Source organism: Cetorhinus maximus, chromosome 16 (assembly GCF_964194155.1).
Source record: "Cetorhinus maximus chromosome 16, sCetMax3.hap1.1, whole genome shotgun sequence".
Taxonomy (NCBI): Eukaryota; Metazoa; Chordata; class Chondrichthyes; order Lamniformes; family Cetorhinidae; genus Cetorhinus; species Cetorhinus maximus.
Genome location: NC_135894.1, coordinates 5,850,647 through 5,873,973, shown reverse-complemented (window position 1 = coordinate 5,873,973; position 23,327 = coordinate 5,850,647). Strand labels below are relative to the sequence as shown.

Here is a 23,327-nt window from a genome sequence, read left to right as displayed (position 1 = left end):
GGCTTCACTGGAACATTGCAGCAGGCCACGGACGGACATGTGGGCATGAGAGAAGGGTGGAGTGTTGAAGTGGCAAGCGGCAGGAAGGTCTGGGTCATGCTCGTGTCCAGGCCGTATTTGTTCCACAAAGCAGCCACCCGGTCTGCGTTTGGTCTCTCCAATGTAGAGAAGACCACATTAGGAGCAACGAATGCAGTAGACTAAGCTGAAGAAACTGAAGCGCTGCTTCACTGGGAAGGAGTGTTTGGGCCTTTGGACGTTGAGGAGGGGGGAAGTAAAAGGGCAGGTGTTGCACCTGCTGCGATTGCATGGGAAGGTGCCGTGGGAGGGGTTTGAGGTGTAGGGGGTGATGGAGGAGTGGACCAGGGTGCCCCGGAGGGAACAGTCCATACCAAATGTCAACAGGGTGGGTGAAGGAATGATGTGTTTGATGGTGGCATCATGCTGGAGCTGGCGGAATTTGTGGAGGATGATCCTTTGAATGCGAAGCTGGTGGGTTGAAAACTGAGTACATGACCTATCATGGTTCTGGGAGGGGGAGGAAAGTGTTAGGGCAGAGGCGTGGGAGATGGGTTGGACACCATTGAGGGACCTGTCAACCACCATAGGTGGGAAACCGCGGTTCAGGAAGAAGGAAGAAATGTCAGAAGAATTATTTAGGAAAGTGGCATCATTGGAACAGATGCGACGGACTTGAAGTAACTGAGAGAATGTGATGGAGTCCTTATATGAAGCAGGGTGTGAGGAGCTGTAATTGAGGTAGCTGTGCGAGTTGGTTGGATTGTAATGAATATTGGTGGACAGTCTATCACCAGAACTTGAAACAGAGAGGTGAAGGGAGGGAAGAGAAGTGTCGGAGATGGACCACGTGAAAGTGATGGAGGGTGGAAATTGGAAGCAAAATTGATACATTTTTCCAGTCCCAGACGAGAGCATGAAGTGGCACTGAAACAGTCATCGATGTACCGGAGAAAGAGTTGTGGGATGGGTCCTGAGTAAGACTGGAACAAGGAATGCTCCACATATCTCATAAAGAGACAGGCATAACTGGGGCTCATGTGGATACTCATAGCCACACCTTTTATTTGCGGAAGTGAGGTGAGTTTAAGGAGAAATTGTTCAGTGGGAGAACAAGTTCAGCCAGATGGAGGAGAGAGGTGGTGGATGGGGATTGTTCGGGTCTCTGTTCAAGAAGAAGCGGAGAGCACTCAGAACAACCCGGTGGGGGGTGGAGGTGGAGAGGTATTGGACGTCCATGGAGAAGAGGAAGTGGTTGGGGCCAGGGAACTGGAAATTGTTGATATGATGTCGGGATCAGGGGAATCGTGGATGTCGGTGGGACGAGACTGGAGAAAGTGAGAGAGAATGGGGTCAAGATACGAAGAAATAATTTCCATGAGGCAGGAACAGGCTGACACGCTCGGTCTACTGGGACAGGCCTGTTTGTGGATTTTGGGGAGGAGGTAGTAGCGTGCTGTCCGAGGTTGGGAGATTATGAGGTCGGAAGACCATGAGGTTGGAAGCTGTGTAGAGAAGATCCCCAGAGGTGTTCAGGCCAGGCACCGCCTTGGAAACAATGTCCTGACGTTTGGTGGTGGGGTCATGGTCCATGTGGAGGTAGGAGGAAGTGCCTTTGAGTTGGCGCTCAGCCTCTGCGAGGTAGAAATCAGTGCACCAGACAACAACAGCGCTACCTTTGTCAGCAGATTTGATAACATAGTTAGAGTTGGGCCTGAGAGAATGGAGTGCGGCAACTTCAGAAGAAGACAGGTTAGAGTGAGATAGAGGAGCAGAGAAATTGAGACGGCCGATGTCACTCTGACAGCTCTCAATGAAAAGATCAAGAGCACGTAAGAGGCCGGAGGGAGGGGTCCAGGTGGAGGGAGAATACTCAAGGCGGGTGAAAAGATCCTTTGAAGGTGGTGGGGGTGAGCGGGGGGGCGGGGGTTGGTGTGGGGGTGGTGGACTCATGCCCAAAGAAGTGAGCACGGAGACGAAGGCGCCGGAAGAAGAGTTCAGCATCGTGCCGAGCCCAGAATTCACTGAGGCAAGGGCGTAAGGGTATGAACCTGAGTCCTTTACTGAGCTCTGAACGTTCAGCATCAGAGAGGTCAGAGGGCATGGTGAATACACGGCTGAGGCTGGGATTGGAAGACCGGATGGGGCCAAAGGGGTGGGGAGAGGTGGAGGGTCCTGGCTGGGCTTTCATATCAATGATTTGTTGGAGCTTGCGCCGCTTAGCACCTGAAATAGAGAGACAAGGTTTATTTTTAAGGCCTCGGATGAGGGGAAGAATACAATGAAACTGGGGACAAGGACAGCTTTGAGATAGGGTAAGTCGGTGGTGCTGGATGGAAAGGTCGGGTGTGATCATATAACAGCGCACGGCACTGAGTGTGGATCTCAGGATGCAGCGAGAACAGCAGCCCGAGGAGGGTTGTATGTCCCGGGGATACCTGTAACCCTGGGCGGTTTCAAAACATGAGGGACGGTGCTTCAGTTGGAACCACGAGTGGTAAATTGGAGGCGGGGACAGTCACTGAGGAAGGAAGAATGGCTGTGAAAGCGAGTTTTACTGAACAACTTGTCAAAGACCAGAATGGAAATGGAAAGCAATGAAGGTGAAAAGGTGAAAAGAGACACACGGAAATCATGTCGGAGTGAAGAACAGTACTTCTGCAAGGTAGGCATTCCTGGAAGAGACGGCAGTCAATTAAACACTAAGTTAAAACCTAAATACTGCGGATGCTGGAAATCTGAAACAAAAACAACAATTACTGGAAAATCTCAGCAGGTCTGACAGCATCTGTGGAGAGAAAGACAGAGTTAACGATTCGAGTCCGTTTGACTCTTCTTCAGAACTAATGAGAAGTGAAACTTTTTTTTCCCTCTCCACAGATGCGGTTAGACCAGATAAGTTTTTCCAGCATTTTCTGTTTTTGTTATGTATAATTAGACGTGGAGTAATTGAGACAAAGGGAGAGGGGACCAGAAGGAAACATGTCACTAATTTGCTGAATTTATGGCAGAAATTTCGTAATTATACGCAGATGAACAATAATGGGAGGAAATATCTCCTGTTGTTCCTCGGTGCGGTAGCATTCCACGTCAGGCATAATACATTACAAGTTTACTTAGTCAAATATTGAAACTGATGGAGCAAATGAAACCGCGTAACTAGCCGGATTTGAACCTACGCAGGGAAACCCTGATGGACTTTGTAGGTCATCGCCTTAACCATTCGGCTTTATCACATTTTTATTCATTTTACGGGATGCCGTCATCGTTGCCAAGGCGATCATTTAATGTCAATCCCCATTTGGCCATGAGGAGGCAGTGGTGAACTGCCTTCTTGAACTGCTGCATTCACTGTAGTGTAGGCACATCCACAGTGTTGTTAGGGACGAAGTTCCAGGATTTTGACCCAGCGACAGTGGAGGAATGGAGATGTATTTCCAAGTCAGGAATGCGAGTGGCTTGGGAGGGACTTCCAGGTGGTGGTGTTCCCATCTGTCTACTGCCCTGTCCAACTAGATGGGAGTGGTCGTGGGTTTGGAAGGTGCTGCCAAAACAGCCTTCGTAAGTCTCTGCAGTGCATCTTGCAGATGGTACACACTGCTGCTGCTGTTTGTCGGTGGCACAGGGAGTGAATGTTTGTGAAAGGGGTGCCAAGCAATCGGGCTGCTTTGCTAGGGATGGTGTCAAGCTACTTGAATGTTGTGCGAGCTGCACTCATCAAAGCCAGAGGAGAGTATTCCATCACACTCCTGACTTGTGCCTTGTGGATGGTGGACAGGCTTTCGGGAGTCAGGAGGTGAGTGACTCGCTGCAGGATTCATAGCTTCTGACCTACTCTTGTATCCACAATGGTTCGCCCAGCTCAGCTTCTGCCAGGTATGACCCCAAACAGTGAAGCATTTTCCTCCTGATTCCCATTGGCTCCAGTTCTGCTAGGGCTTCTTTATTCCACACTCGGTCAAATGCAGCCTAGATGTCAAGGGCAGAAACTCTCACCTGTTTTTGTTGATCATCTTCAGAAATGCTTTGTCTTCACTTATACCCCCTCTATGATATCCAGAGCAAATGAAGCTTCACACAGTGCGATGACATATTCTGGTTCTATATATGTAGACATGGGCAATTTCCATTAATTACTTTCTACCCCATAACTCTAATGGCTTTGGCTTAGATGCATGGTACACCTGTTCCTTTTTCCGGTTTAATTGAAATTAATGCATCCAACAGATTGATGGGATGTGTCCAATGTGTGGGTGAAGAGAGTGAGCATGCTTTCTGCTTTTGTGCGCTGAATGTCATCTCATTTTCAGCCCACACTGCTGGTTTACAACAATAAGAAACGTGTAAATTTCCCTCTGTCGGTGCAGGGCCTCTCCATGAGCAAGTTCTCAACTGTGCATCTTCCCAGTGACCATGGAAACGGGTTCCTCACAGCCCCAGGCTGAAGTTTCAGAGAAACACAGAGCGGGTTAGCCCCAGACATGCTGTGTCCAGGCCCACTGCCATGTGGACTCAGGAACCGAACTCGCAGCTGTGGGACAATAGCTCCACTGCGATATGGATGCCTCGGAAGAGCTAAAGAATATGCGAATAACCCCTGTCAAAATATCTGGACTGGAGCCCAAAGGCAGATTGATGTCTGAATATGGCACATTCCTGGCTACCTTTGCAACCAAGCTGGTGCCAATCGCAGTCTTCTGCATTGATGCAGATTCAACCGGGGAGGTCTAGAGTCGCACCCTGCCGTTTGGGCAGCCCAGATCTACATACATTTTGCCAAACCTGGAGCCCTGGAGAGAGGGCACCCCATTTTCATTGCAGAATGTTAACACAACACGGGAAACAGTAGCTATGAGTGATAAATCCAATTTGATTGCCATAATGAACGAGTGCTACAGGCAGCATCTGGCGGTGGGTTGGATAATCGTATCTCTCTGGTCATTCGCCAACCACCTCACATTGGGCAGCGCCCGACTACTAAGGTGCTGACCCAAAACAGCCCAGCTGCTTCAATGGGTTCTTCTAGATTAGAGTCTCTCCACAACAAGTTGATAGAATCCATTGCACCAGGCAAATAAATGAAACAAACTAAAATATAGGAGATGTCAATTCGTCGATTCGCAAGCGGGAACGTCAGGACTATGCGCACGAATCAGACTGACAATTTGAAGTTGGTCGATAACAGATGCAAGATAGCTCTGATCGACATGCAACTTAATAGGCTGAACAACAACACAGCATCCCACCAAGAGAGAGGCTAGCGGAGAGTGGATCAGTGAAAGGAAAACATGGCACGTTGACCTGGTAGCTGAAGTGCTCTGTAGAAACGTGTATTGAGAAACTAGACTTTGCTGCAAGGAACTCGCTACTCTCGACAATAGAACACACCACAAATGCGGCAGAATGTATTCTCTCGATTAGTTCCTGTGATGGAATCTGTCCTTTCAAAGCTTGTTTTATTTTATTGAGCCAGGCCCAATCTGAAAAAGGAAACAGAGAAAGAAATCTGATCCTCCCATATCCTAAGGAAACAAAAATTAAAACTGAAATTTGGAAACCAAACCTTCTGTGCAAACTGAAACTCGTTGGGGTGATGTAAAGGGATGCAGAGACATCCAGGTTCGGCTGTGGAAGTTGAGGAGTCAAGTGATTCAATGCAGAAAATTCTTCCCACACTCATTCCTCTCCTACACTGCCGTCGGCAAGTTAAACATGTACATGGGTAATAATGACATATAAACGTCTGTGTGGTTTACAGTCTCCTTCAGTTTTGACCGTTGTGTATCTATGTGCTGTCAGAAGGTTAAAATAAAGTGTTGCGTTGTCAAAATTGCTACAGTGACCTTAATAACGGCCTTTGTGCTGAACTATTTGAGGAATATCCAATTCTGGTTTGCCTATGAACACAAACTGATCATTAACAATGTTCACGGGGGTTTCCGCCCAAGCTGGGATTTATTTTTTATCACCTGCCGGGTAGCGGACTATGGGATCGGAAGTATTTTCTCTATTTGACTTCCTTTTGTTTTCATATTGTTATTCAATTGACAATCAGATGCAATTTAACAGCTCCCAGAGCCCTCAGGGAACTCCGGGCTCACAACACTAAGAATCACAATGATCTAGAGGTGGAAAACGGAAGGAAATCCATTATTTACCTGTTCATTATATCAGGCAGTTTTATAGTGTTGCGGTTGACAGCCGCTGCCTATTCTGTAACTCACAACCTAGCCGTGCATTACCGACCCGATTATATATGTTTCCCATACATCGCTCCTCAATCAGGTTAGATGCTGATGTTTTCGTGTCCCTGTACAAACACGTGTCTTCATGCAGCTACACAAACTGAATTCAGGGAAGAGCTGAAGAAGGCGGTTCAATCTGTTTGGGCCGTTATTCGGGTATTGGCTAGAAAAGTTAAAAACCGAACCCATGTTTCCTGTCCTAACTCGAGTTCAATTAACGCTCCTGTTCTAATTTATATTGACTGTATTTCTACTACGGCGAAAATAAATTGTTCTTGTGAAATTGAAAACATTTCCTCAACTTCCTGCCTTGCGGTGTCTGCTGCTTTCCCGCGGTGAACATCGTGTTTTCCTGTTAAAACAACAAATTAACAAACAAGATTCATAGAAAACAGTCAGAATTCAGCTTCAGGAGTGGATGAGGACTCTGGGGCAAAGTGCGCTACTTACATTGAGAGTCAGGGTCTTGAATGTATCGATAACAATTATTCACAATTGTTTGCTGGAGGTTTGGCTTGTCTCAAGGCCGAATAGATACGGCTTTTAAGCCCCGTTTATCGTGCAACGTTATGAGGAGAATGTGGATTCGAGCCCTATTGCGGTCGCTTTACACAGATAAAACTGAATGAAATCAAATCCCATTAACTTACATGAGCTGAAGGCGCTGCTTTTCCTACCAACCTGGTTCTCTATTAAAATACATTTCAACCTATTTCTGACCATGTTGTTCACCGGCTTTAGAAGTTTCTTCAGTATCTAACAAATCAACATTATTCAACTGATCTGGATAACTTATTTGTATTTCCAAGCTTTGTGCCAATGAATTAAATGAAATGCATTCTCGAGTTAAGAAGCTGGTAGAAGAAGATAATCATTTCAATCATGGAGGCTGCGGGCAGTGTTTGAGCATTCACACCGAACCCCATGTACAACTCTCATGTACAACAACTTAGACCCTCGGTCACCACAGCTGGACACGTGTAACCTTGTTACATGCCGGTACAAAACATCAGGCACAATAGTCGGTAGAAAGCATGGGGGAACTGCCCGGAATCACTCATTACCTTCGCGTCTTGAGCCGTTTTCTAATCTCCCAGTCCGTGTAGAAATGAGACTCGTGAATCATAAAACCCTGGTGTTCCAGGAGGAGGCCTGTCGGACACTGTCAGATGGTCAGGACTGAGGTAGTGACGAATTGTGAGGGGTCAGGAATACGGGGGCGCTGCTCTGTCAGAGATGAGGACTGCAGTTCCGCTGCATTGTCAAAGGATCAGGATTGAGGCAGAGCTGCAATGTCAGAGAATCAGGACGGCAGTACCGCTGCACTGTCAGAGAATCAGGTTTGAGGGAGCACTGCATAGTCAGTGGGTCAGGAATGAGGGAGCGCCTCACTGTCAGTGGGTCAGGAATGAGGGAGCGCCGCACACTCAGTGGGTCAGGAATGAGGGAGTGCCGCACTGTCAGAGGTTCAGGAATGAGGGAGCGCCTCATTGTCAGAGGTTCAGGAATGAGGGAGCGCCGCACAGTCAGTGGGTCAGAACTGAGAGAGTTCTGCAAAGTCAGTGGGTGGGGACGGAGGGCCTGCTGCATACTCAGTGGGTAATGACTGGAGGAGCGCTGTACTGTCGGAGGGTCAGCTCTGAGGGAGGGCTGCATTGTCAGCGGGTCAGGCCTGAAGGAGCACTTCATTTTCAGAGGGACAGATTGAGGGAGCGCTACCTTGTCTGAGGACCAGGACTGAGGGATTGCTGCACTGTCAGAGGATTTCGACTAAGGGAGCCCTGCACTGTGTGTGAGGATGGAGGGAGCACTGCGTTGCTAGATGGTCAGGACTGAGAGAGCGCTGCACTGTCAGATGTTCAGGACTGAGGGAACGCTGCACTTTCAGGGGGTTAGGATTGAGGGAGCGCTGCACAGTCAGAGGCCAGGCCTGAGGTGGCACCGCATTGTCATGGGGTCAGGCCTGATGGAGCAATGCACTGCGAGGGGGTCGGGAATGGGGGAGCGCTGCACTGTCAGAGGTCCTGGAATGATAGAGTGCTGCACTGTCAGAGGTTTACGTATGAGGGAGGGCTGCGTTGTCAGAGGGTCAGGAATCAGGGAGTGCTGCAGTATCAGAGGGTCAGGACGAGCGCTGCACCGTCAGAGGGTTAAGCATGATGGAGGGCTACATTGTCAGAGGGTCAGGAATCAGGGTGTGCTGCACAGTCAGTGGGTCGGGACTGAGCGAGCTCTGCACTGTCAGATGTCAGGACTGAGCGAGCTCTGCAATGTGAGTGGGTCAGGGCTGAGTTAGTGCTGCAGTCTTAGGGAGTTACGACTGGAGGAGCGCTGCACTGTCAGAGGGTCAGGTCTGGTGGAGCGCTGCACTGTCAGAGGGTCAGGTCTGTTGTAGGACTGCACTGTCAGAGCTGAAGGAGCACTGCACTGCCAGAGGGACATGGCTGAGGGAGCGCTACATTGTCTGAGGATCATGAATCAGGGAGTGCTTCACTGTCAGAGGGTTTGGACTGAGGGAGCGCTACACTGTCAGTGCATGAGGATTGAGGGAGCGCTGTGTTGCCATATGGTCAGGATTGAAAGTGAGCTGCACTATCAGTGGGTGAGGCGTAAGAGAGTCGTTCAATGTCAGATGGTTAGGACTGAAAGAGCACTGCACTGTCAGGTGCTCAGGACTGAGGGAGCGCTACACTGTCAGATGCTCAGGACTGAGGGAGCGCTGCACTGTCAGATGTTAAGGGCTGAGGGAGCGCTGCACTGTCAGATGGTTACGACTGAATGAGCACTGCACTGTCAGATGTTAAGGGCTGAGGGATCGCTACATTTTCAGGGGGTTAGCATTGAGGGGCACCGCACGGTCAGAGGCTAAGCCTGAGGTGACACTACAGCATCATATGGTCAGGACTGATGGAGCGATGCGCTGTCAGGGGGTCATGAATGGGGGAGCGCTGCACTGTCAGAGGGTGGACTGATCGAGCGCTGCACTGTGACAGGTTTGGGCATGAGGGAGCTCTGCTTTGTCAGAGGGACAGGAAACAGGGGGTGCTGCATTGTCAGGGGGTACTGACTGAGACAACACTGCACTGTCAAAAGGTCAGTGTTGAGGGAGCTCTGCACTGACACGGGTCAAGGCTGGGGGAGCACTGCACTGTCAGAGGGTCAGGACTGAAGGAGCACTTCATTGCCAGATGATGTGGACTGTGGGAGCACTAAACTGTCAGATGGCAGGGATTGGCGTAGCTCTGCAGTGTAAAAGTGACAGGGCTAAGGAACGCTGCACTGTCGAGCGTCAGGAATGCAGCAGCGTTTCACTGTCAAAGCTTCAGGGCTGAGTGTGTGCTGCACTGTCAGAGAGTTTGGACTGAGGGAGCACTGCACAGATAGATTATCAGTATTGAGAGAGTGCTGCACTGTCAGACTGTCAGGACTGAGGGAGCGCTGCACTGTCGGAGGTTCAGGACTGAAGCAGCATTTCACTGTCAAAGCTGTAGGGCTAAGTGTGTGCTGTACTGTCAGAGAGTTTGGACTGAGGGAGAGCTTCACAGTTAGATGGTCAGGATTGAGAGATTGCTGCACTGTCAGACTGTCAGGACTGAGGGAGCGTTGCACTGTCGGAAGGTCAGGGCTGACGCAGTGTTGCACTGTGAGATTCTCACGACTGAAGGAGCCCTGTCCTGTCAGTGGGTGAGGACTCGGGGAGCGCAGCACTGTCAGAGGGTCAGGACTGATCGAGCGCTGCGCTGTCAGAGGGTTACGCATGAGGGAACTCTGCAGTTTCAGAGGGTCAGGAATAAGGGAGCAGTATGCTGTCAGAGGGTCAAAACCGATGGAATGCTGTGCTGTCAGTGGGTGAGGACTCAGAGAGCACGACACTGAGAGTGGGTAAGGACTGATCGAGTGCTGCACTGTCAGAGGGTTAGGCATGAGGGAACGCTGCACTCTCAGAGGCTCAGGAATGAGGTAGTGCTGAATTGTCAGGGGATCAGGAAAATGAGAGCGCTGCAATGTCAGAGAGTCACGGCTGCAGCACTGCTGCACTGTCAAAGGCTCAGGATTGAAGGAGCGCTGCACAGTCGGAGGGTCAGGAATGAGCGAGCGTTTCATTGTCAGAGGCTCTGGAATGAGGGAGTACCGCACAGTCAGTGAGTCAGGACGGAGGGAGTGCGGCACTCTTAGAGTCACGACTGGAGGAGTGCTGCACTGTCGGAGGGTCAGGACTGATCAAGCGTTGCAGTGTCAGATGGTTAGGCATGAGGGAACGCTGCACTGTCAGAGGGTCAGGAATAAGGCAGCTCTATGCTGTCAGATCGTCAAAACAGAGAGAGACCTGCACTCACAGTAGGCCAGAAATGAGGGGCCGCTGCACTTTCAAAGCGTCAGGAAAACAGGAGCGCTGCACAGTCAGTGGGTCAGGAATGAGGGATCGCTTCATTGTCAGAGTTTTGGGAATGAGGGATCGCCGCACAGTCAGTGGGTGAGCGCTGTCGGAGGGGAACTGAGCCCTGGACCGAGCTCATAAACTGACCCTATTCTGCTCCTTAATAATCCTATTCTGAGCTGGAACACTGCCGGCAATTTTTTGATCATAAGAGCAATAGCCAGTGAACATTTCAGGAACTAAATTCAGACAGACAGAGAGAGAGAGAGGCCTAAATAGAACAACTGGAAGAAATCTGAAAGCTTTGTTGAAGTCCAAGTAGACTACGTCAATTGCATTGCTCTCATCTGCACATCTGGTCACCTCTTCGAAAAATTAGCCCTCCCAACAATTAGCCCTCTCACAAACAGATTTCTGGTTAATCCATCTATTTCTAACCTATAACCTTCTTTTCCTAATTACTTGATTACAAACTGTAGATAACATACTAAAGGTATTAAAATTATCAAAATCAACAACACAAACCTTTGAGCTGCCCCCAAGAATACATTTAAAACCTTTTCCAGTAAAATGTGGTAACTATTGACTTTGATTCATCCTCTCCACCTGCACATCACCTCACACAATTTTAAATCATTGGAATGTCGTAAGTACTTAAAGTTCAAACAGAAGTTTATGCATGGACTTTAAATATTCTCCAGCTGTCTTCAGCTGCATCCACCTTGTGGATATTTTCTAAATCAAAATCCCTTTTCATTTAAATTTTCCTCCTCCTGGTAGATACCGGTGTGTTTAATTGTACCCTGATTCTTCTAAAGTCATTTTTTCTGTGGAATATCTATTTTATGCCTTGGTGATTTATAATGTTATATCACGCTACTGATCACATTAATCCATTCATGTGGTTCTGTTGCCAAGTATCGGAGCAAGTCTGGGGCCCATTCTTCAGTGCAGGAGCATCATACATTTCCACATGTTAGTAACTGCACACTAACATATCATATCTGCACACGCATACCGAAATGCCAATATCATGCCATCTAATACAAGCCACTCTTCACTCTTAGGTAATCTTACCAGAAGTTGTTCAGGGGCAAGGGGGTGATGGGAGGAGGGGGTGGCATCTGCCTGTAGATATTTGCTTATCTCCCTCGTGTGCTGCAATGCCCGAGGGAGTGGGCAGACTATCAAATGGCACTTTCCTTAAATCATTCAGTGGGAAAGACACAAAGACCTCAAGATAAAGCACTCAACTTACTAGCTTCATCTATCCTTTCCTGACTGTCATTAAAATGTACAGAGATCCATATGGATTGATATATTCCATTCAACTATAGCCAGGAAGAGTTATTCATTTCCACTTGTTGGTGTTTTTTCGCTCCTATATTCTAAGTGGGACATCCCATTAATTACTCTTCTCTCTCATGCATGAGCCCTGGAGGAAGATATCGTCCAATAATATTCACATAATCCGGTGTTTTACATCAGAGACAGAAGTTTTTGCAATCAGTTTAGGGATAACTCCCATATCCCCTGTTCACAAACAGTTTGTCCTCTAAGATAACAAATGGGATGAAGTCAAATCTTTAAAAGGGAAAGATTTTAGTTCAATAATCACTGTGCTGTCAGTGGAAAGGGTGAACTTCTCTGCTTCTTTTCAAAAGGGTGGAGCAAACATTCCCAAATGTGCACAACTGTGTTAACTTTTTGTAATCAGGTAAAAGACAAACCAAAAACTATTTTAATCTTTGTTTTTTTCCAATCCTATAGGTATTTTTCTCAGATTTGCTCAAAAGCTTATTTTTGCTCTTTCATCAGACACATTTCTAAATGCCTGTAATATTACTGAAAATAAAACTAAAACAGTTAGTTTGCACTGGTAGAGAAAACCGTCAACCTTGTTAGACCAATAAGAGTAAAAGCGGGTGGAGCTTCCCAGAGCTTGTGAGCTGCAATAAAAGAGGCCTGAATTTGATGCTGTGTCTGGCTGGTTTGTCGGTGGTTGGCCGGGCAGGGGAAGGGGGCCGAAGGGGGTGGCTGGTTGAGCGGGCAGTATCACAGATAGGCTTCCCACTGCATTCACGCCTGCCCGATCTCTCAGCAATTTAATGCTGGGGTGGACGAGGTCTCAGATGGGCTGCCCACACCTGCCCCAATTGAGAAACGTAGGAAATAGGAGCAGGACACGGTCATTCGGCCCTTCGAGCCTGCTCCCCCATTCATTATGATCATGGCTGATCCTCTATCTCAACACCATCCTCCCGCTCTCTCCCCAAAACACTTGGCACCTTTAGAGCCCAGAGATCTATCAATTTCCTTCTTAAATATATTCTCTTAACGGCCCTTTCCTGCCCAGCCTCAATTTTTAATCTGGCGGGAGGACTTCCCGAGTCTGGAGGAAGCCTGACAATGATCCAGTTCAGGCCTTGGGCGAGGGATGGGGGTGGAGTGAAGGTTCCTCCATCAGGGATGGGTATGGTGCTGCAGTGGTATTGTCGCTGGAATAGTAATCCTTATTCCTAGGCTACTGCTCTGGGGATACGGGTTCAAATCCACCACAGCAGCTGGTGGAGTTTGAATTTACTTACACAAATTCTGGAATAGAAACTAGTCTCAGTGATGGTGACTATGAAACCATTGTCTATTGTTGTAAAGACCCATCTTGTGCACGAATGTCCTTTAGGGAAGGAAATCTCTCATCCGTCATCCTTACCTGGTCTCGTCTACATGTGACTCCAAACTCCTACATTACTCCAGAGTAATGTGGTTGACTCTTAAATGCCTTGGGAAGTGGCCTAGTCAGTTACTCTGTTCAGGGGCAATTACAGATGGGCAATAAATTCTTTCTTTCCTGGGACACCCACACCCCATGAACGAATAAAGAAAAACTTTGCCCCCACCCCATAAGCCCGGTAGCTGCAAGGCCGCCCCCCACCCGGCCTGAGGCCTCCAGAATTTACCTGTTGCTGGATTTTTGGGATTCAGGCTCTGGGAGCAACTTCCAGTCCCGGTCCTTTCCACTCCTGGAGCCTCAGGGACCAGAGAGCTCTAGGCCAATCAGAATAGCCAGCAGCTCTCTGAGGCGGGACTTCCTCCCAGTGAGGGGCGGAAGTTCCACCTGCAGCCAATTGACGCTCATCCCAGAGTGAAATGGCTGCGGGGCATTGGGAGTTGGCGGGAATGTGTTGACCACCAACTCTTCGGATGGCGGGAAGGGAATCCTGGCCCTGACCATATGAAATAGCGGAGCGGGCTGTACGGGCTTTGTGGTTTACTCCTGCTCCTATCTACTCTGTTCTTGTGTCAAATTTGTCTGTAACCCTCCTGCAACTTGTGACATTTTACTTTGTTAAAGGCGCCCTATAAATGGAAGTTATTGTTGTTGCTGTAGTTCTGTATCTTTTATGTTTTATTTATGGTCGTTAATGATGAAGTGAGGAGAGTGTCTGAACCGCCCTTGTGGATAACCATTAGGAAACGGCTGTTACTGATCAGGGTCACTGATTCCTTCCTAACCTGGTTAATAATCTTAGAGACCATGGGAAAGAGAGCAACAGTTCAGACCTTGTGAGTGTGACAATAAAACAGGATTAACAGGAAGAGTCCCAATCAGACAGCTCACAGGCAAGAAAGAAGCAGAGAGTTCCTATTTACTGCCTAGTGTCATCCCCAAGACACCGGGGAAGAACAACCCAGGATGTGGAATCAGGAAAAGCCTGTCCAGCTCCCTTGACCCATTGAATAAGGAAAGTACCCGAGGCAGGACTTCCGCAAGATCCTAACACACATCTTCTCACAAACACCCCATTTCGGACCATCCGGAGACAGGAAGATTTGGACCCATGGAATTTACAAAAGAATATTTCAATACCAAATAAGCAACTCTGAAATCAAAATAAAACATTATTAAAATAAAGGAGGCGAATGTTCAAATCTCTCTGTGGAGAAGCTGGATTATCTTTTCAGGTCTAGAGAAGGTTCAGGGCCCTGAACTGTTAACCCGAACTTCTCCACAGATGCTTCAGGATCAGCCTGTCCAGCATTTTCAGATTTACTTCATTTTATTCTGTTTGTGTTTCACCCCCATTTCTTTTGCTTTTATTTCCCGTGAAGCCATCAGCTTAGTTTTTATTCTATTTGTGTTTGTTTTATTCAGTCATGTAAACCTGAGAAATCAGACAAAAATGGTGCTTAATGTCTAGTAAAGAATAAAATGGTAAATTCACAATAATCTAAGGAGTGAAGCAATATCGTTATTATTTCTCGATTCTATTCATTTCTCACTATAAAATGTAGAACAATACAACATAATTAACAGACAGAAACTATTTGCTTACATTGCACAGTGTGGCTGTTTTTGTAACACTGACAGTAAATGTGAATCTGAGCCGCTCTGTTATAGTTCTCAGTTCCGGCCAGTAGATGTTCCCACACTCCGGAACAATGAAGTTTACAGATTAGTGAAGAACACAACACAATAATTGTTCACATTGTATTGGACAGGGGAAATTTGGGAATAATAGGGAAGAAGATTAGCTCTAGGTCCATTACACAGGAGACACAACACACAATAATTGTTCAGATCAGACAAAGAGAAAGCGCGGGTGTAGCACATGTTTCTTACTGATCTCTTTTGAGAAGGAGCTGGGCCGCAAGTGCCATTTTCTTGTGGTCTCAGCTCTTTTAAGAGAGATGTGGTGATGCTGAGAAGAACCTCCAAGCTCAGAATTCAACAACTTATATATTTATATTTGCATCTTTTTGAGCATTGCTTTCTTTGCCTTTGCCGATTTTGGCGTGGCCTTGACCCACCATGGGGGTTGAGGGGAGGTGGTTGGTCTGGCAACAACTCATCCAAGACTCATTTCTGCAGCCGCAGAAAGGCCAGCGGTCTCCCTGAACTACAGAATCCCCAATTATTGCACCTCCTCACCCCCGACCAGCTGAACAATCCGTGGCACCATGGGTTTGGCTCTGGCTGCACTCCCCAGTTGACCCTTCATTCTCACCAGTATTCAGGGCTGAATAAATGTTGTAGAGCGAGATTCACTGAGGGGATTAGTACACTACTGGCCTTGTCCTCCTTGACAGCCTGGCACTCACCCATTTCCTATGTGGAAAGACTGGATAGACTGGGGTTGTCTTCTTTGGAACAGAGGAGACTAAGTGACCATTTATTTCAGGTGTTGACAATTATGAGGGTAGAGCTGGAGTGGATCGGGAGGACCTATTCTGTATAGTTGCAGACAGGGTCACCCAGGAACATTAATTAGACAATTAAAAGGCAGGTAAGTAGCACAATGAATGAGAGGCTGCTAACTCAGTCTATCACCGTCAAAAAGTATTCACTAGATCACTGATTATAAAATTATAGTTTAGATCAGATTGGGGAGATTCATTTCTGAACCATTCAGGAATCTAATTCATCCATTCCGTAGTCTGTCGATCTAATACTGTTGATTGGAGAAGAGGTTTGTCTTGGGATTTTGCCCATAACGGGGTATACAGTAAACCGGCCGGGTTTTGTGGATTCGGCCCGATTCTCTTTTCCATTGTTTGTTGCTTTCCCCGATGAGATGTTAATCCCTGGCGCTCTCTGTCTGTTCCAGTGGATACAACACATCCCAGCCGCTCTAGTGCAAGAAGATATGGGGAGCTCCCCGGTGTCTGCATGAACACTTATCCCGCAAATTGCTCCTCTGGTGAGAAACTGGCATTAGAAATCAGCGGCCTCACAGAAACCTTTCAATTTCCATTTCAAGGATCTGAAACACCAGTTTTACACCCGAGTGACAAGTTCCACCCACTTCCCAGCTGTTGCTGTTGCTGGTGAAGTCACTGTAATTGTCGACTCAAATTACCCTGAGGTGTCGCTGTTGGGGCATCTCCTAGAATGATCGATGTGACTGTTTGATACAACTAAGCGGAATACTCGGGCACTTCAGAGGCCGCGAACATGACAGTCAATCACATTGGAGAGTCTGGAGTCAGAGACGGAACAGGCCAGATAAGGATGGCACGTTTCCTTTACAAACACTCGGGCAGATTAATGATCAATGACAACAGTTTCCATTTAAAATCCAGCTTCTGTTAAACTGAATTAAAATTCTCAAACTTTCATCCGAACTCATGTTCTCTGGGTTATCAGCAAAACCCCAGGATTGTTAGTCCAGCAACATAACCCAATGCACAATCCTCCCCTGATAGTTGAAATCGACTCCATTAAATGGGCCACTTATCTCATTGCAATTTGTGGGCTATGAGCGTTAATTGGGTGTCAGTGACAACACCATAAAAGCGTGTAAAAGCCTTTACAAAGTGTGTTTTTTTGTCCCTGTTACCTGTTCTTTCCACTGTATCAGTATTAATCTCTCATTACTGTATGGTGATTATGTTGATATTTCTGAGTTGATTCCTTACATTAAACCATAGAGTCTTATCTCTCCGTCCCTTGATCTGTCATTCTGTGGCCCCAGGAGATATCTAATACCAGATCATCTTTCTTGTGTGAGCCTGTATTTCGAATCTGGTTATTACTGATTTCAAATTATTGGTTCCCTTCCTTGATTTTTTGAAGCCTGATGAACACACTAAAACTTCACCATTTATTGTACCAGAGTGAGGGGAGAATAAACAAACTGTATATGATGGGGAATGTAAAATAAATCAGGAAATAATGTAATGTACAACAGGTCCATCAGTATCTGGAAAATAATATCAATCCAACAAAGTTACATCTTAAGGAACCTGACCCAGAACATCAAACTATCTTCTCTCTGTTTAAATGCTGGTGATCCTGCTCTGTGTTCGGACCACAATCCATGCAGTCAGCCCACAGAGTTTCAGGCTGTGGGTCCCGACATGGATCCTGTCCATTTACTGCAGTGTATTTTCCACTGGGTCACTTAACTTCCACAACTTGTTATTCTTTGAGTGGGTGGGTGAATTTATCAGGTCACCATCTTTATTTGACACACTCCAGTCCTCTTTGTCATTCCAGCTGTTTAGAAACTCACCCTTCAGTCGGTAAATTACAGCAATATCAATAGGGCAGAGTCTAAATTCAACACATTGTTTCAACAACTGATGATTTATTTCTTAGGGACGACAGAAAAGCATTGATACTTTCAGTCCAATCCCTCGGTTACAGAATCCGCTGGAACCTCCCCAATAGGATACTCTCTCTGGGACACCTCATGCAGTGGGTGTTTGTATCTATTGGACAGTGGGAACTATTCCAGCTGAACAGACCCTGTACCCACCCTGAACCCACACAGGTTCACTTCCCAGCAGGGTCACTGGGCAGTGATACTGAGCGGAAGCCCTAGGGGCTTTACCCCCAATCCCAGGAATAATTAGTGTAATTGTCAAAGTCCCACTGCAACCCAGACTGATCCCCACCCTGGGCCCTCCCTGTCTGTACATTTCCCCAGTGCCCCATTGGGGAACATTCAGCCCCGGATATCCTGCAGAAGCAGCGCCTGTGGGGCCGGGCGGCTGAGTCTCGTGACCCTGTGGCTGGGCCTCTGACGTCACAATGGGAGATGACGCTCACTCAGCTCGAGCTGGAAACTGGGAAAGGGCCAATAGGATTTAAACCTGGAGCGCGGCCGGTTAAAGGGGAGGGAGAGAAACTCGGTTAAAAATGTTCCTATAATGAGAATAGGAATGTTTATCAATCCTAAGGTTCGCATCTCACTCTCAGTCCAGATCTGGTTTCCTGCAGCGACTCCAGCTGATTTTCTCCATTTGGACTGAACTGATTGTACTCCAGCCTGAAAGAGATTAAAGATTAAACAGGAATAAACAGATTGAACAACAGTGTCAATAACAGGGAGACTGGAGTTAATGGGCCCAATCTCCTGCTCACTGGGTCATCAGAGACCCGACATATGGCTGAAGATGAGCAGCGGGTCCTTGGGATGTCCTGACCCGCGGGCCTACGTGGGAATTGCCCCAGAGGTTTAAATTTCCACTGGGCAATACCCCTGCTGCCCGGTAACCTGTGTGAATGTCTCTGAAACTGGGTAAGAATCAGAGACTTTGGATAAATCCACAGGACTTACCCGGGTAGTTACCCAGGAAATGTTAGACTGTAAAACCCGGTCTAATACCCGGGTAACTCACAAACCGATTCCCCCAATCACCCACCCCCCACCGCCCACTGACTATCATACTACACCCACACTACCCGATTAACCCCTCCAACCACCCCCACCCCCCCACTGACCATCATACTACACCCACACTACCCGATTAACCCCTCCAACCACCCCCATTCCCCACTGACCATCATACTACCCCCACACTACCCGATTAACCCCTCCAAACACCCCCGCCAACCCGACTACCTCCTGACCCTCCCAACTCTGTCCTTGACCAAATCTGACTAAACCCCCGGCTTTACAGCCCGACCCAACAACGCCGCTGACCCAGACCCATTGATCATCAACCTGACCGCATTACCCCCCGACCCCACCAACCCCACTACTCTCCCCTGACCCGACTAGACTCTGCTCGGATGGAGCTCCCCGGGGAGGGGGGGTCACTGCTGAAGGTCCCGGGAGGAAAATGAAGCAGTTTCAGTTTGGGAGAATCTTGTCGAGCAGCGGCAATCCGCTTTTCATTGCTGCTGTTTGATAGATTCAGGACCATTTATATTTTAAATCCCATTTATATTTTAATTATTACACTAAAAATTAACACAAACACTCACTTGATCAGATTTGGAGTCCTACAGGTCAGGATGAGTCGGCTGAAAGCGGGGACAGATTGGTCTGTGAAGCGGTTGTATACCAGGTTCAGATCCGTCAGTGACCGGTTTGTACGGAGAGCGGAGGCGAGATCCTCGGCACAAGAATCAGTGAGACGGTTACCCCATAGACTAAGGAACAGGGAGAGAAAAATAACAGGAATCAGGGTAAATCCACAGTGTTTTAACGAATACTATTAATAATAATATACAGTAAGAGACATTCCAAAAGCACAACATCCATTTATAAAGGAAAAAGAAAACACTATTAATGCTGCAAATTAAATATAAATATAATATACTGGAAATACTCAGCAGATCAGGCAAGTATTTGTGAAGAGAGAAACAGAGTTAAACATAGAACCAAAGAAACTAGGAGCAGGAGTAGGCCATTCGGCCCTTCGAGCGTGCTCCACCATTCATTATGATCATGGTTGATCATCCAACTCAATATCCTGCTCAAAAACAGAATTACCTGGAAAAACGCAGCAGGTCTGGCAGCATCGGCGGAGAAGAAATCAGTTTACGTTTCGAGCCTTCATGGCCCGTCGGCAGAACTGAAGACTTCAGTCCTTCAGTTCTGCCGAAGGGCCATGAATGCTCGAAACGTTAACTGATTTCTTCTCCGCCGATGCTGCCAGACCTGCTGAGTTTTTCCAGGTAATTCTGTTTTTGTTTTGGATTTCCAGCATCCGCAGTAGCTTTTAGCTTTTTGTTTTTATCAATATCCTGCTCTCGCTTTCTCCCCATATCCTTTGATCCCTTTCGCCCCAAGAGCTATATCTAACTCCTTCTTCAACACATGCAATGCTTTGGCCTCTACTACTTTCTGTGGTAGTGCTCACCAATTTATGGGTGAAGAAATTTCTCATCTCAGTCCTAAATAGTCTATCCCGTATCCTCAGAGTGTGACCCCTGGTTCTGGATCCCCTAACATCCGGAACATCCTTCCTGAATCTACCCTGTCAAGTCCTGTTAGAATTTGATAGGTTTCTTTGAGATCCACCCTGATTCTTCTGAGCTCTAGCGAATATAATCCTAACCGACCCAATTCCTTCTCATATGTCAGTCCCGCCATCCCAGGAATCAGTCTGGTAAACCTTTGGTGCACTCCCTCTATAGCAAGAACATCCTTCCACTGATAAGGAGTCCAAAACTGCACACAATACTCCAGGTGTAGTTTCACCAAGGCCCTGTATAATTGCAGGAATACATCTATGCTCCTGTACTCGAATCCTCTGGCTATGAAGACCAACATACCATTTGGCTTATTTGCCGCCTGCTGCACCTGCATGTTTACCTTCAGCGACTGGTGTACGAGGACACCCAGGTATCGCTGCACATTCCCCTCTCTCAATTTATAGCCATTCCAAATATAATCTGCCTTCCTGTTTTTGCTACCAAAGTGGGTAACCTCACATTTATCCACATTATACTGCATCTGCCATACATTTGCCCACTCACTCAGCTTGTCCAAATCACACTGAAGCATCTCCACATCCTCCTCACAGCTCACCCTCCCACCCAGCTTTGTGTCATCTGCAAATTTGGAGATATTACATTTAGTTCCCTCATCTAAATCATTAATATATATTGCGAATAGCTGGGGTCCCAGCACCGATCCCTGCGGTACCCCACTAGTCACTGCCTGCCATTCGGAAAAAGACCAATTTATTCCTACTCTTTGTTTCCTGTCTGTCAACCTGTTTTCTATCCATCTCAATACACTACCCCCAATCCCATGTGCTTTCATTTCACATGCTAATCTCTTAGGCTGGACTTTATCGAAAGTCTTCTGAACATCCAAATAAACCACATCCACTGGCTCCCCCTCATCAACTCTACTAGTTAAATCCTCAAAAAATTCCAGTACATTTGTCAAACATGATTTCCCTTTCGTATATCCATGCTCACTCTGTCCGATTCTGCCACTGTTTTCCAAGTGCTCAGCTATTAAATATTTTATAATGGACTCTAGAATTTTCCCCACTACGACGTCAGGCAGACTGGTCCATAATTGCCTGTTTTCTCTCTACCTCCCTTTTTAAATAGTGGGGTTACATTAGCTACGCTCCAATCTGTAGGAACAGTTCCAGAGTCTATATAATCTCGGAAGATGACCACCAATGTATCCACTATTTCTGGGGCCACTTCCTTACGTACTCTAGGATGTAGATTATCAGGCCCTAGGGATTTATCGGCCTTCAAACCCATCAATTTCCCCAACCCATTTCCCTACCAATACCGATTTCTTTCAGTTCCTCCCTTTCACTAAACCCTGAGTTCCTCAACATTTCTGGTATGTTATTTGTGTCCTCCTTTGTGAAGACATAACCAAAGTATGTATTTAATTGGCGGCCACTTCTTTGTTCCCCATTATAAATTGCCCTGTTTTTGACTGTAAGGGACCTACATTTGTCTTCACCAATTTTTTTCTCTTCACATACCTATAGAAACTTTTACAGTCAGTTTTTATGTTCCCCGCAAACTTACTCTCACGCTCTATTTTCCTCTTCTTAAACAATTATTTGGCCCTTCTTTACTGGATTCTAAACTGCTCCCAATCCTCAAGTCTGTTGTTTTCTATGGCCAATTTGTATGCCTTTTCCTTTTATTTAATGTTGTCTCTAAATTCCCTTGTAAGCCATGGTTTGTCCACTCTTCCTGTTTTACTTCTGCGCATGCCAGGAATAAACAACTGTTGCAGTTGACCCATGTGCTCTTTGAATGTTTGCCATTGCCTATCCACCGTCACCCCTTTAAATAACGTTTTCCCAATACATCACAGCCAACTTGCGCCTCATACCATTGCAGATTCCTTTATTAAGATTCAGGACCCTAGACTCAGAATCAACTTCATCACTCTCCATCTTGATGAAGAATTCTATCATATTAAAGTCTGAGCTGTTATTAGAACTGGGAAATAGCAGTGAATTGACAGGTTATAAGCTACGGCATTTGGGGGATCTGGGGGCAAGGAGAGATCAGAATGGGATTTGCGGTGCGATTAACTGACAGAAGGGGTGATGGTGCAAGACAGCAGCACAGTATCTCCATGTCACTCGGTGGTGGGGGGGACATGGGATGGTCCGTGACTCAGGAATGAAGCTTGTGGTCGGGTTGTTGATATGGCTGTGATTTTGCTGGAAGCTATGAAGGCAACATCCCTGGTTTACTGATGTCTCCCTGGAGGCGCTTCTCCAGGCTGCTCGGGCTCGGAGGGAGGTCTTGTTCCCTCAGGACGGGAGGAGGAGATCGGCCCAGTCAATCCAAGCAAGCCTGGGTGGAGATTGCTGAGGGGGTGAGCAGGTGTGGGGCACGTGGTTGCAGTGACACAAAAGGATCAAAGTCCTGATGTGTTCTGGCAAGGTGAGTGCAGCACCAATGTTAAACGTACAGCCTTATATGTGACTATGGATGCCCAGGTAGCAGCATTGACTGTCAGAGACATGTCAGCCTCTCTGTGGAAGGCCCTGGCCAGTGAGAGTTGACCCTGCACTGCCGAGACTGAGTGTCCACATGCGGGAGGCATCTCTGTGGTGACATGATGGACAGCCAGGCTGACATCAGCATAGACTAATGTGTACCTTTGATGGGTGAGTAACCATAGAAATGTATGTGCTTGTAGAAGAGAGCACATGATGTCAGGGAAGGAGCCACTAAGAGTGCTGGCGTCCAGATCTTGCCATCCTTACACCAATGGAAGATGAAGTGCTGCAGCTGGGAGTCCTGAAGGCCGGGTAGATGGTTCGTGGAGCTGAGAGATCGAGTGGCCTAATGAACGGGCACAGGAGAGCCTCTGGGGTCCACAAAACATAATGCTTCTCTATCCATCACTGGTCACAGATTGTAGTCTGAAGAACGTGTTGGAATAAGAACAGAATAACTAGGAGCAGGAGTTGGCCATTCAGCCCCGAAGCCTTCTCCGTCATTT

General features: G+C 47.2%; 2 protein-coding genes across 2 annotated transcripts in view; both read right to left on the bottom strand.

Annotated features, from left to right (window-relative positions):
- Nucleotides 1-23,327, bottom strand: part of LOC144692027 (scavenger receptor cysteine-rich domain-containing protein DMBT1-like) — a 646,815-nt gene that overhangs the window by 426,379 nt on the left and 197,109 nt on the right. The window lies entirely within an intron of this gene.
- The window catches only part of LOC144691320 (NACHT, LRR and PYD domains-containing protein 3-like), a 56,393-nt gene continuing 50,784 nt past the window's right edge, over nt 17,719-23,327 (bottom strand). Inside the window, 2 exon segments of the mRNA XM_078559322.1 lie at nt 17,719-18,416; nt 19,358-19,525. Coding sequence (XP_078415448.1) covers nt 18,323-18,416; nt 19,358-19,525 — 262 coding nt within the window. The 3' untranslated portion in view covers nt 17,719-18,322.